Source organism: Chelmon rostratus, chromosome 17, assembly GCF_017976325.1.
Source record: "Chelmon rostratus isolate fCheRos1 chromosome 17, fCheRos1.pri, whole genome shotgun sequence".
In the NCBI taxonomy this organism is placed as follows: Eukaryota; Metazoa; Chordata; class Actinopteri; order Chaetodontiformes; family Chaetodontidae; genus Chelmon; species Chelmon rostratus.
In genome coordinates this window covers 3,274,201-3,288,775 of record NC_055674.1, presented here as the reverse complement: position 1 = coordinate 3,288,775, position 14,575 = coordinate 3,274,201, and the positions used below count along the sequence as shown (strand labels likewise).

Genomic DNA, 14,575 nt, shown 5'->3' with positions numbered 1-14,575 from the left:
ACAGCTGCCAGTGATTTTTCTCTTGATTGAAAAGGTAAAGGTAAATTGTTTCAGCTCTAAATCAATGATGTCATCGATTCATAACTGAGGAACAAGTTTTAGACTGCAAGTAAAATTTTAATTGATTGACTGCTGGAAATCCCCAATTCTAAATGTGGTTAATGACTAAGCATAATGTATCACACTTGAAAAAGGCAAAAATAGCCACAGATCACATTATATTACCTTTGAAATTATTAATATACTGAATAACACAGCGAAATAAATAACACTGAGATTTGAACAATATTTTTGACACGTGTAATATTGGCTTGATGACAACTTTAACTGCGACCAGCTTGATATGATGAGTGTAATAATTCAGTTAATTCAGAGCACTTGTGGTCGTGTGCATTTCTTTGTTTGGATAACAGGAATGAAAATATCATAATGTGAGTCATCTGGATCATATGGTACAAATGAACATGATCGTTTCAAGAGGAGAAATGTTGCATTCACTTACTCTGAAGTCTTTTATGAAGTCATGTTATTGTAAATCAGATCCACTGGCAGCAGCAGTGAGACACATGTCCCGGTTTTAAAACACAGCCTGACATCTAGAGGCAGGATCGCTCATCACATGAAGCAGAGAGCAACAGGCGAAGCTTTTCTGACCACAATGCTGACAGAAACTGCAGCATCCAGGATGCACCGTCCTCGAATAACACTGTGTGTGTTTAGATCTGAGCACACGTCAACACATTCGCCCCTGAGTCACCGCGCAGGCAGCCGCGTGGAAAGAAATTCAGAGATCCAAGAGTGATTAAATGTGATATTTATTACATACAGTAAGACGTACAGTACATGAACATATACGTAGCCACATCTGTCCTGAGAATACACGCAGGTCACACTACATTCACACAACATCCAATAAACCTTTAGACTTGAAAAATGCATGTCAAATGTGATGGGTTGTAATGGTGACAAGACAAGACAACAAAAGTATGAAAATCTGCCTCAAAAACTGAAGAAAAAAAAAAACCCTCCCACTTTATCTGCTGCTTATCGATATTCTTTATTTTGGGAAAGGGAAGAACTGTCTTAAAGTAAATTGTAATTCCTGATAGTAATTAATCCATTGAATGAAACACCTGAAAAATGTAGATACTTCGTCACATGATGCAAATATTCTGCAAAAGTAATACTGCCATAATGCTGCCATAATACTGACTAGCAAACAGTGAACTGGGTAATAGATGTGTACTCAGGCTGTGTACTTTGTTGTACTGTATTGTCATATCTCCCACCTCTGCTGGAACATCTGCATACAGATAAAGACCCTCCAACACAGACATGGACTTTCAGCTTTAGTGAAATCAGGAAAACTGGGACACATAGAGGGGAGGTGGTGAGGGAGCTGCAGAAGCATGTTGAAGTAAGTAGAGATGTCAGCAGTGTTATGAAGGCTGCGCTGTACATTTGTATGTCATTGCTGTGCCTGAATGAATGATTATACTTTGCTCAATTCATGGTCACAGCTGCTTCCTCCATTAAGAAATATCACAGCGACTCTGCGTAGTGTAAGACATTAGGTTCATTGAGGCAGGGTTGTTCTCATCAATGTAAAGCCACAGTTTAGCACCACCTCCACCCTCCACTGACGCCTCAGACCATCAGAGTAGCGAGTGTTGCTTCAGTCAGACGGGTCTGTACTTTGGCCTCAGCACTGGGACAGACATGTCAGCTGACCCTGAGCTATACCGCCTCAGACCTGCTATCAGCTTTCTCCATGCACCTCTCCAGGCTGTCTCTGTTACACTACGCAACTATATGACACACAGACTGGCTTCGGAGCCACTACATGAACCTCCTCTGCGCCAGCTGATGAGCGATCGCTTTGTTGTCCACGTCAGCAAGAGATTGCAGCACCGCATACCTGCCATAACTCTGACAAGTGCAGGGAATCAACACCTGCAGCATTCACATACATTTATCCTTAGCAGCAGGCAGCATGTCAGTCACTGTTCCAGCAACAGTGACGTCAGCGAACAGTCTTTAGAGGGATGATACAAATGCTGTATGTCTCTGGAACATACTCCCGCCCGTTCCTTTTTTACATTTGAGATTTTTGCAGTGATGATTATTTGAAAGGCCTCCTCTAGAGCCTCTAGAGTGATTTGGTTTGTCCATTCTGGGCTACTGTAGAAACAGGCTCTGTGGAAGAGGACCTGCTGCCTCTGTAGATATAAGCTCATTATAAGCGATATAGCGATTCTTATTTCCAGGTAATCATACACTGATGAAAACATAACTGGATAGTATTATCAGATCGCCTGAATCCTACACACTGGATCTGTAATCATTTTCTTAGAAGTTTCCTTGAAAGACACTCTATAGTTTATGGCAAATAGAAAGTGTTCAATTGGTACAGTTCCAGCAAATGAGTTCCAATTAATCGCCAGTGTACCTGGACAGTCAGCAGGTCAAATGAACATGAAAGAGTTTTACGAATTGTCCACAGGCAAGAATACAAGTTTACATAGAGAGAGAATAAAGTTTCCAGCAATAAGTGTGTCTGTCAGAATATTTATTTGGATTTAAATCATTTTCCATATATTTAATATCAATGTAAACAGTAATTTCCAAGAAATTCACCAGGAAATTATGAGGTAAACAAACATTTTATGCCATAAAATTAAGCAGCACCTGAAACTTTTGTTTCTTTTCCATCTTCATTTTCATTTCCAAATAATTGATTTTCTTCCTTCCAAGCAGCCATTGACTTCACTTCATTTACGTGAAAATCAGCTTAAAGAGATTTGAAACTTAGATTTTTGGTCTAAAGTTTTCAATATTTCCCTGATTGGTGCATTCAAGGATGAAACTTAAACAGGTTAACTTGTCTACATTAATCTTATTTTTTAGCCCAAAACAAACAAGACAGCACAGAATATCCCTCATTATGCAACAGCAGATAGAATATCTTTTATTTGAGCTGAGTAGATGATTCTTTGAGGAATTTGGAAACATCTTTAAAATACAGCAGCAACTTTTGTTGAACGACCTGCAGGGTTTATCAAAGATTAGCTTTTATTTGCCTCTTGGGAAAAACAGACGCTTACTGTAGTGAGTCAAATTAAATCATGCAGAACCCTCAAATGTAAAAAACCATCATCGCCTGAGAGGCACAAATTAAAGCTGATTCCAGCGCAAGACTTGTGTCTCCTGCGTCACCACCACACCAGCCAGTTTTATAGTATCTTTCCAGTTTGGCACTCTCCTTCTCGTGACACGAGGAAGTGCTCGAGCATTGATTGAGCGCACTCCGTCCGTCCCGCTGTCTCTCAAACCTGAGTGACCAGAGGTTCTTTGAGGTAGAAGTTTATCCCTCTCTGATCACCGGCCGCCTGTCCGGCACAAAGCCCTGCCAGGAGAGTCCCGTTGAGCGGAGGGCAGATACCCGTGCTGTTCTGCCCGTACAGGGGCGCGTAATCCCCCAAGTATTCAGGCATCTCGTCCGCTCCTTCCTCGTCTTCCTCCTCTTCATCGTCCTCTCCGTCTTTTTCCCAGACCGACGTGGCGACATGATGGTACTGGGTAGTGTCCTCGCACTCCATCTCGCGGTGGTAGAAATAGCTGAAATTGGACACGATGACGGGCACTGGCAAAGAGATGGTGAGCACGCCGGCGATGGCGCACATGGAGCCCACCAGCTTTCCCGGGACTGTCTCTGGGTACATGTCCCCGTAGCCGACTGTCGTCATGGATACCACAGCCCACCAGAATGACTCAGGGATGCTGGTGAACGCTGTGTTAGGACTGTCCACCTCGGCAAAGTAGGCGGCACTGGAAAAGAGTATGACTCCGATGAAGAGGAAGAAGATGAGCAGGGCGAGCTCTCTGAGGCTGGCCTTCAGCGTCTGGCCCAGGATCTGGAGGCCCTTGGAGTGACGAGACAGCTTGAAGATCCTGAAGACCCTCACCAGCCTGATGACCCTGATGAGGGCCAGCGACACGGATGGCTGTGCGCCTTTGTCCTTGGCCAGCTCCGTGCCCAGTGTGACGAAATAGGGAATGATGGCGAAGAAGTCGATGGTGTTCATGACGTCTTTGAAGAAGTGCATCTTGCTCGGAGCGCAGGTGAAGCGCACGATGAGCTCAAAGGAGAACCAGCAGATGCAGATCGTCTCTACAATGAAGAAGGGGTCGTGGAAGGGGGTGAAGCCAGGTGGGATCGTGATGGTTTCGTTCGCGATGGTGGGGTGAGGTATGACGGTGAATTGCTGTAAAACAGAGGATGAAGAAAAAGTGGTCACAGTTCCACTCAAGGATGTAAAAAATGGAGGACGTGAGCTACTATCTGATCAAATACCACTTACACACTATCATCTGTTCCAAGCATGAGTTGGAAAGAGAAATACGAGAATAAAGGGGAAAGGTGGAGCTATCATAAATAGCTCCATGGCGACGATGTTTACAGGAGAGTCACCATAGAGAAAACAAGGTAAGAGTAAACAGGAGAGGGACGGAGGATAAACAAGAAGAAGCGATTATTATGAATGTTTGTCCTCAGCACATTTGAACTGTGACATCTGTTATGAGGATCCAGTCGAGCCTGTGAGATCTGTGATACTGTGCTAACATTTCTCTCCTCTCCATTTTCACTCCGCCGGCTTTATTTTTCCACACAGACTTTTATATAAATCAGTTTCTCTATATTTAAACCCACACAAAAAATATTAAGTTCATGTGACTCTGGGTTGCGTTACACCTCAGACACCGGCACAGACGAGGCATTTGACACTTCGTTACACTCGGCCACTTGTTTTTTTCTGGGAAGTAGGTGCAGGTTTGAAATGACTGGGCATTAGTGTCTTTTAACAAGTTAGATAGAGTTACTCTTCAGCTTCTGGTGGCCTCGCAGCACATATTGTCCCCAACACTATGTATTTCTGTGTTTTTATGTTTAAACCAACAAAACTCTCTTGCGTTTTAAATGGTCAATTCACGACAAGATCCCAAAAAGCATATTATTTGTTTATGAGTATTGTCAGCCATTAAGATAATTTGCTTTTTCTTTGTTGGGGTTTTGTGAGCTAAACCTAAAATATTATACATTTCTAATGAAAACTGTTGACAGCGTCCAGAGTACCTGGACATTACCACCGGAAAGACACATGCTGTCTCGAGTTTAGCAATGCTAGCTGTACGGCTAGTGATTTCAGTGTCAGTCCATCACTTTGGTACAGACTGAAATATCTCAACAACTACTGGGTGGACTGCTATGAAATTTCGTGTAGACTCCCTGATGCTGACATTTTTGTGAAATATTCAATAAAAAATCATCCTCTGCTGGATGGATTGGCACAAAACTTGGTACAGGCATTCATATTCCCCTCACAGGGAATTAAAATCACTTTGGCGACACTGTTTAGTACCATCGTCCAGTCATATTATGTAAACAGCACTTTGGTTTATAACCAAATTATCTGCAAATTTAATCTCTCATCCTCAGTTGTACTTTGTGTTCAGTGCTAATTAGCAAATGTTGGCATGCAGACATTAGCATTAGCTGTACTTTGTGTTTACTGCAAATTAGCATATGTTAGCATGTTCATACACTAAACTACAAAGAAGAAGATGGTAAGCATTCTACTTTCAAAACATTAGCAAGTTAGCATCTAGCGCAAAGCACCAGAGTGCCTCAGCACAGCCTCGCAGAGCTGCTAGCACGGCTAGACACTTAGTCCCGTTAACATGTTTGAATGTTCTAATAATTTGGGCTTGGGAGAAGAAGATCCTGCACCCTGCTCTTCCTCCACAATTTATCGATCATACTAACGTCTCGGTTCCTCTAGACCTCCATCACGAGTGTTTGTACTTTTTAAGTGAAAATCCGTGCCATAGATATCAAATATCTGCACCTGCAGATTCACAATCCTTCCGCCATTTAAAAACCATACGACATGTCAAACAGAACCAACAACATGCATACATCGGAATTTAACGAAAACAGTTTTGTTGGTTACATTTTCACCACCAAGTGAGGCAAATGAGTGATTGCGTGGGGACATGTGTGCATGTAGGTTTGAGTTTGTTTGCGTAGTGTTCAAAAGTGCCAAATGCTCCGATCACATGAGCATATCTATCTATGTATGGGAGTAACAGAGCAGTGTGGTGGTGAAGGCGAACATAAATCCAGCGAGCGCTACTGCGTGTTTGCTTCCTGAACCTCCACAATCCATCTCGTCTCCAGGCGACTGGAGTGTGTGCGAGGCTAATTTCATTTTTGCGCTGGTCATCAGAAAAGTTGATCTGCAAGCCTAATTCCATGCTGTTTTCAGTTTGTAGCTTATGAGTCACAGAGTTTATTAATACAGACATCCGTTTATGTGTTGATATGCTCTTAGGGTTGTCCTTCCTCTATATATAGCCCTTTAGATCTCCAAGGGGTAACGTGAGACAAGCTCATCTCCTTTCCTTCCCTTCACACTTGTTTCTGTAGCTCTAACTTCTTCCACTCGCCCTCTCTCTTCTCAGTACTTTTGAAATATCCATTCCACCTGAATGTACGTGTTGGCTCTGGCAGTCGTCCCCAAGTGGCCGACAAGGCATATCATCTCCACATCGTATACCCCTCTCTCACGGTAAACCTCCATCCAGCCTGCTCCGCCTGCCCTCTTTCTTTCCTTGCTCTTGTTTTTCCACCAGCGGTTTAATTGCCCTCCTCATTTCCTTCATTCCTTCTCCTGAATCTGAGTGGATCAGATTTAACGACGGGTCCAAAATAATCTCAGGACCTCGCCCTCGCTTTCTCTGTTTGCTGCCTTTGCTTTACCTCATTCTTAACTCTGGTGGTTACTGGTTTTCCCTCAGTGTTGAGAGAGGAGATAAAGACGGTTTCAGCCATTTATGTTTGACAAGGTGACACCTGTCAGCACCGGTAGTCCTTCTCTGTTCAACTCATCACTTCATGCAGTGTTAACCTCTGTTCTCCATGCACCCTGTCAGCTCCCTGCCCATTCCTCCCCATCACTCATACGTAACTGGCTCTTGTGTGTGTCAGCGCGATGCAAGCCGTCCTCACCTCCCTCTGTTCCTTCTCGTTCCTGAACTCCGGCAGGGTCTCCAGGCAGAAGATGAGAATGGAGATCACGATGACCATGACGCTGATGATGGCGATGATCCGAGCTCCGCCGGATGACTCTGGATACTCAAACAGCATCCAGAGGCGACGCTGCAGGTCATTGGTGGGTAAGGGCCTCTCCTCCTCCTTGGGGAAGCCTTCATCCTCTTTGTAGCGGTCGATGATCTCCTCTCCGAGCTCGTAGAAGTGCAGCTCTTCCAGGAACATGTCCAGAGGGACGTTGGCGGGCCTCCTCAGCCTCCCGCCCGACTGGTAGAAGTACAGGATGGCATCGAAGCAGACGCGGCTCCTGTCCAGGAAGAGTTCTTTCCGCATGGGGTCAAAGTAGCGAAGACGACGCCGGGGGTCACCCAGCAGGGAGTCGGGGAACTGGGCGAGGGTCCGGAGCTGGGTCTCATAACGCATCCCTGATACGTTGATGGCCAGACGTTCGGTCAGAGCCCAGCCGCTCTTCCACTGGCAGCGACGGTTCTCCTTCTTGGCCTCCCCACTCGGCTCCTTCTCGCCGCCCTCTTTCTCCAGCTTGTTGTGTTTGTCTTTGGTCTGCTTATCTTCATCACCGACCTTCTCAGCTCTCTGCTTTTCTTTTCTCTGCCCTCCTCCCTCTTCTCCTGCTGTACCTCCTCCCTTGTCTTGATTATCCATCTCTTAATCTTGGGTTTTCTTCCTTTCTTGTCTCTGTTGTCTTACTTTTTTTGTCTCTTCGCTCTGGAGAAAACACGCCGGTGTCAGTGCAGAACAACAGAACAGGGAAACATTGCATAATATGTAGTCCTGTTTTTAACTACTCTTTAAATCACTATTTTTGTGCATCAAGCTCTCTCTTTTTTTAGTAGGTTATTAATGGTCAATTAGATGTTTCATTTTGCTGTGAAATCCTCTCACCAGGAACAGAGCATCACAAGTAAAACCATCATTTTTCCAGAATATTTTGTAGCAGATCAATAAAATATTGCATCAAAATCTCACCTGTTTCCTTTGTAAATCCAGTGGAGTAATTTTCTGGACATCAGAAAAATGTATTTGTTTTGTTATTTAGATTAAAATACAGAGCATTATATAGACATTAGCATGAATTTTCTGGCAGTTTGAGTGAGTATGTGTGCTACTTTAACAGTAATGAAAATGTTGACCACACCATCAAAAACAAAGCAGAACTTGTATTGAAATTTCCCCAATTTTTTACCCCTTCTCCACCACGTTCTGCTTATTTACTGTACATCACATCATGCTGACCCTCCATGCAAAAAGCTCCACACATGCAGTCATCTTCATGCTCATCACCAGTTTATCACCATGTCCAGTGCACCCAGTAGAAAACAAACTCTGGCGTCCTCGTCTCACTCGTCTGCCTGCCAGATTCAAACTAATCACGCCTCCACAGAGCGGCCATGACTCTCCTACTGTACCTCCACCTCAGGGTGATGTTCGGCTGACCCTTCCCTGCTTCTGAGACAGTTTGTGCATCTATTCACGCATCAAGATGTCCAGACAAACCCTCCTCCTCCTCCATATCATCCCACCTTCTTGTGTCACGTTTGTGAGGGGAGGGGAGGCGGAACAGGGAGCAGCGTGGCTCCTTCAGGAGCTGCTGCGGTGTTAATCTGCAGCGCGGGTGAAGTTAAGATATTTAAGCTTGTTTGTAGGTCACTCACTGTCTTCACTTGCTCCCTCTCATGCTCAGTACCTCCCCGGGGAATGCTGTCAGGCAGAAATTCAATCTTTGACCCCCTCCTCCTCCAACAGCACCACTGCCGCTTTCTCTGCCCCCCCAGCAAACCCTTACAGCCCAGAAATGTCAACCTCTGAACCCCTCACTCTTTCTTAAACATACTGTACATGTTTGCACACATGGTTGCATATGAACTTTCACTTAGCAGAGGCCAAAACTATTATGTTAATTTAAAAAGTTGTGGTTTTGATGATCATAATTCACACTCGGGGGTGAGACCACAAACATGTGGTTAGTATTTTCCTTTGGTTTCTGTCTCCATGTTGCCTCTAAGTGCTTTCTTACCTTTGCTGTCATCATCTATTTTAAATTGCAAGCGCCTATTTGACTGTGGCTCGTCCAAAATCGCTCACAAATTTAAAACAGGGCAAATTAAACTTGACCTAATTTTATCTGAAATATAATTCTGACTGTGTCGAGTAAAACTACAGTTCCCATAACATGATTTTATGACAGAAGCTTGACAAATGATGCCTTCAAATACTGTGAGCAAATTCCCATCTCTGACTTCTTAGAATCATAAATGCAACTGTGGAAATTGGGAACTCTTTTGCTCTTATTGTCGCTCAGTTGGTCGGCTGGTTGTTCGGTTCAGCACTTACTGAGATATTTCAACAACTGTTTCATGAATCGCCATGAAATTTTCTACAGAGATTTGTGGCCTGCAAAGGATGAATCCTAAAGCCTTTGGTGATCACCTGACATTTCCTCTAGCGCCACCAGCAGGTCAAAGTTTTCACTTATTCTGTGCAATATCTCGCATTCACTGAATGGATTGCAACAAATTTTGGTATAAACTACATGTCCCCCTCAGAAGGAATTAAAATGTTTGCACTCCTCTGATCCTCTATAGTCATCATCTAGTAAAAATTTTAAATTTTGTCCAGAATTTTGCTTTATGGCCAAAATATCTGCAAAACTAGCCACATTCCCATCGGCATCAGTCGCATTTTGCAAATGCTAGCATTTGCTAATTTAGCATATCAGTATCATATCCATTGTTAATATGCCAGTTTAGCATATTAGCATGCTAATATCCATATTAACAAGCAAAGATGCTAAACTGTAGAAACTATATGCTTGCATTGTCATTTTCATAGCATGGCTGTAGACTCTGGCTAGTGGTGTTATTGAATATAACATTAGAGTTTTAATGTAATTTAATGTAACATGTTAATTGGTCTTTCGTGATATTTATTTAATAAAGTTCACAATCTGGCGGTTAAAGTTTTTGAGGGAACTCTGTGACTTCCAATACTTCCCATAGCACCTGAAGGCAGCAGAGCAAAGCATGATTTTGTGGAACTTTGAACCTCACACACAACCTGCGTTTATAAACGGCGTTGATTTGAGTCGGTGGTGAGCGGAAAGAGACGCAGACGTGCAGTGACAATCAGAGCAAAGACAGTAATAAATAACGCTGATCGTCTCCTGCAGCGCAGCAGAAAGGGTTTGTTTGACAGCAGCGCAGTTTTGCGTCGTTTTACGACAAGTTTTATCACCATCACCAGAACCAAGATGTCCCTCCGCTACCACAACAAAGTTGTGATTGTCACCGGAGGATCCAAAGGTATTGGCAGAGGGATTGTCAGAGTGTTTGGTAAGGTAATTATCGTAATTAATTATTTATTGTATGTGCATGATTTGATTGTGAAGAGGCGCACTGAACATTTTGCATCTTTTTTTAGTGGCAAATGGTGCCAAAGTGGTGTTTTGTGCAAGAGCAGGTGAGTAATTTTGTTTTTACTCAACTTTTTTCTCACATTAAATTCTTAATTAACTGAGAAAATGCATCTCCGCACCATGCCCTTTGCATCTGATCGCCGTGAATGTAAACCATTATGTATTTTTCAGAATAACCCTACATGTGTTACAGGTGCAGGAGGTGAAGCTCTGGAGGCAGAGCTAAACAAAACAGGGCCAGGCTCATGTAAATATGTCATCTGTGACGTCTCCAAAGAGGAGGACATCAAGGTAAAAGTGCAGCTTTACTGTTATTGCTCTGGTTATACTGGACTGAACTGACTCCTGTTCATTTTCTTTGCTTGTCTGAAAGCAGCTCTGTGTTTGCTCTGCTGGGTGAAATGTGCCAGCTGCTTTGTTGGTAACTGGTTTTTCTGACCCGCTTCTTGTTCAAATGCAACTGGCGTGACTGTCCTTCCACAGAGATTGATTGCTGTCACAGCGGAGCATTATGGACACATTGACTGCCTGGTCAACAACGCAGGGTGGCGTGAGTCTCACACTAATTTTCCCCTGCAGCAGATGTGATGATGAGGATGTTTGTAGTGATCTATTTTATCTTTTGGTGTTTTTCCCTCTTCAGACCCACCTCATAAACCTACTGACGACACCACAGCTGAGGAGTTCAGGGACCTGCTGAATCTGAACCTCATCAGCTACTTCTTGGCTTCTAAAGTATTGTTTCCAACTTCTGTATGCATCTGTAAAACTTCCTAAAAAGGCAAATAATTGGTTAAAACTTTCCTTGTGAATGCTGACTTCTATGAAAGGGAGAAAGGCCACAAAGATCTGACTCTTAGAAACAACTGAGCTGTAAATTTAAATTAATTGGTATTTCAGTTCCAGCATCAAGTATTCAGTGGTGATGTCATGAGCTGCAAACAAAACAAAAAATATTCTGACCTTTGTTTGCCTCCACTGACGTCCCTCACACACCCATAGACACATGTGCATGTATACAGGATCTTTGAAGTCACTGGAGGTCTCACTCTCTCTTCAGTATGTGTTGCCGTACCTACGACAGCGTCAGGGAAACATCATCAATGTTTCCAGTCTGGTGGGCTCCATCGGTCAGAAAGATGCTGCACCGTATGTCGCCACCAAGGTGAGTTAATCCTCCTGGACACAGGTGTCCACATTCCATTCTTTATTTTATTTATTATTATCCAACATAGATCTCAGCTGGGGAGAGACAAATAGTTCTGTAATGTGACCTTTTGTCCACAAGGGGGCGATCATTTCCATGACAAAGGCCATGGCTGTGGACGAGAGTCGTTACAACGTGCGAGTGAACTGGTGAGCCAAACTGGTTTCTGTATGCAGTCTGGTTTCGTCAGCCTTCTCCTCGCTTACATCATTCATTTCAGTCTCACTACTTGCATATGTATTTATTATTATTTAATTAACTTACTAATGGTGGTGAAATAAGTATTCACATTCTTTACTGAAGTACTAGTACAACAGTGTATAAATACTCCATTATAAGTAAATGTCATGCAATCAGAATCCTACTTAAGTGAAAGTATAAAGAAGACAAAATGTACTTAAAGTATGAAAGTATTTATACTGCAATAAAATGTCCCCTGTGACCGATAGATGATTCTATGTGACATTATTAGATTGTTAAAGCTGATGCATCAATGTGTAATCAGCATTTTACTGCTAAAGCTAGTCTATAATATATATATATTTCTACAGTTATTTCAATGAAACCACGTGAGAAGTTTAGAATTTAGAAAAGTCTCTTTGAGCATAACAAGGGGCCTCAAAGCAGCTGGTTTAATATGTTATAATGTTTTGTATTTTAAAAGCTGATCATATGTTTGTAATTTAATATAAAGGATTCTGAAAAGTTAGATAAATGCAGTGGAGTGAAAGGTACAATATTAACCTCTGAATATGCAGTATAGCGTAAAATAGAAGTATTCATGTACCTCATTATTGTACTGAAGTGCAGCACTGGAGTAAATGTACTCAGTTACATTCCGCCACTGCTTTTTCATGTTAAAAACGACACATGTTAATAACAAAGTCTGATTATCAAGGCAGACGTTTTTAACTTTGTGTGATGAGCTGAGAAAGAAACATTTTTAAAATGAGATGAAACAGAAGCACAAACAGACTGTCTGCAATAAGAGGATGTGAAGTTTCACATGTTTGCTGTATTTGTAAAAATGATCATAGAGGTTATCACTCAATTCAGTATCTATTATCAGAATTATCACTGTCTGACAAACTTATAGCACCTTTTCTTGTCTGTTAACACTGTGCGCCTCATATTACAGCATCTCTCCAGGTAATGTGCTCACACCTTTGTGGGAAGAATTAGCAGCACAGACACCAGATGCTGCTGCAGCCATTAAACTCGGAGAAAATTATCAGGCAAGTTCTCACAGTGGAACCAACACAGGGTTCCTACACAGGGCTGAAAGATTAGGAACATGTTCAAAGTGGAAGTGATCTTAATGAGGTCTTGGATCTGTCGTATACCTGCTGTCATGAGACAATAAATCAGGGAAGTCAGCAGCATGAACAGATAAATTGTGAGTAAATAAAATACAGCACAATAAATAAAATAAAATGCAACACAGGAACAGTGATACCAATACATAATACTGAAGTTCTTAAGACTCTGTGTTTCGCTGTAAATCACTATGAGGTAGCCTGCAGTTCCTGCAACATTGTTGTGTTAATGATCCAAACTGCCACGCACTGCGGTCTGTCTATTGGGTTGTAAATGTTAACTCCCTCTATCCTGGATCTAAACAGACACAGAGTTTCTGCTACAGGCTGTTTTTTTTACCATGCAAATTAAAGCTTTCTCTTCACCCCAGTCAGAGAAGGCATGAGACGCTAACAGGGTGATGCAACAAAGAGGAGAAGCTAGCCTGTGGTGTCCTGAAGAGTTTCAGCCTGCTTTTCAGTATTCACAGTGGAAGCAGAAGGATGTGAAACATCTGGCTGTAATTAAGTGACCTCATCATGTTACTTGACAGAAAGAATTATCTCAGTAATATTGATTTCTTCTTGATATTGCATTTTATCACAATTAATATTGTCATACATTCAGTTATGTCAGAGTGCTCAGTTCTTAATGTGTTGCCATTCTTTTCCATTTTCTAGTAATTTATTACAGTGTTGGATGAGGAATTCTTATTTTTTGCACTTTCTTTTCCCCTCCAACCAATTCTGAAATTGTTGTTTTACTCTGCAATTAGTGAAGGATTCAGGGATGCCTTTTACAGTGCAGTGACAGGACAGCTGCACTGTGAGAACAGCTGCAAGAGCATAAAACACACCCGAACACAAGGAAATTACACAGCGCACCCACAAAAATCTGCTAGAAACTGAACATGAATGAGAAATGACAGGTTTTCCTCTCACACAGCTGCTGGGACGTATGGGCTCTGAGGCTGAATGTGGACTGGCTGCCTTATATCTCGCTGCAGACGCTACGTTCTGCACCGGGATTGACCTGCTGCTGAGTGGAGGAGCTGAACTCAACTACAGCTTCAAGAGCCAGATCCCACCCTGACTGTCCTGGTCTCCACAATCTCCTCAATGTTGTGATATTGCTGGTTTAACATGTTAATTTGTTTAACAGAGATTATACATATGTTGAAGTGCACTGGTTAGAGATGAATACTACATGGTTATGAATACGATTAATTTACTTGAGCAAAGTGCCTGCCTGAGATAAATCAGCTCAGAGTTTTGGCATCCTGGCCAACTGTGAAACAAGACCTGCACCACGCCCGCCGATCCACCAATCAGCATCAACCTGTGTGACCTACAATAACCTCCCCTTTTGGTCGACTGGTGTCCGCCAATCAGATGTTACGCTTTCATCACGCCTCCCCTGACTTCCTTACTAACATTTCTGCTGTTAATGCACCCGGCAACTGTAACCAGAACACGGTTTTATTAAAGTGATTTTGTGGCAATTTTTCCACTCACGTTATCGTGTATGT

The 14,575-nt window shown here is 42.6% G+C and overlaps 2 protein-coding genes across 2 annotated transcripts; one reads left to right on the top strand and one right to left on the bottom strand.

The window, feature by feature from the left end:
• Positions 1-2,668: 2,668 nt before the first annotated feature.
• LOC121620664 (potassium voltage-gated channel subfamily A member 7) lies at positions 2,669-7,774 on the bottom strand. Its single transcript, XM_041956817.1, has 2 exons — positions 7,070-7,774; positions 2,669-4,265 (listed from the first exon to the last, which is right to left on the bottom strand). Exons 1-2 carry the CDS (start codon positions 7,772-7,774, stop codon positions 3,327-3,329), a joined length of 1,644 nt encoding a protein of 547 aa, XP_041812751.1. The 3' UTR covers positions 2,669-3,326.
• A 2,453-nt stretch (positions 7,775-10,227) lies between these two features.
• Positions 10,228-14,494, top strand: hsd17b14 (hydroxysteroid (17-beta) dehydrogenase 14). The gene is made up of 9 exons (XM_041956821.1): positions 10,228-10,461; positions 10,550-10,588; positions 10,738-10,835; positions 11,028-11,094; positions 11,188-11,279; positions 11,605-11,709; positions 11,833-11,900; positions 12,890-12,986; positions 13,993-14,494. The coding sequence occupies exons 1-9, from the start codon at positions 10,380-10,382 to the stop codon at positions 14,137-14,139; spliced, it is 795 nt and encodes a 264-aa protein (XP_041812755.1). The 5' UTR covers positions 10,228-10,379; the 3' UTR covers positions 14,140-14,494.
• Positions 14,495-14,575: the final 81 nt, after the last annotated feature.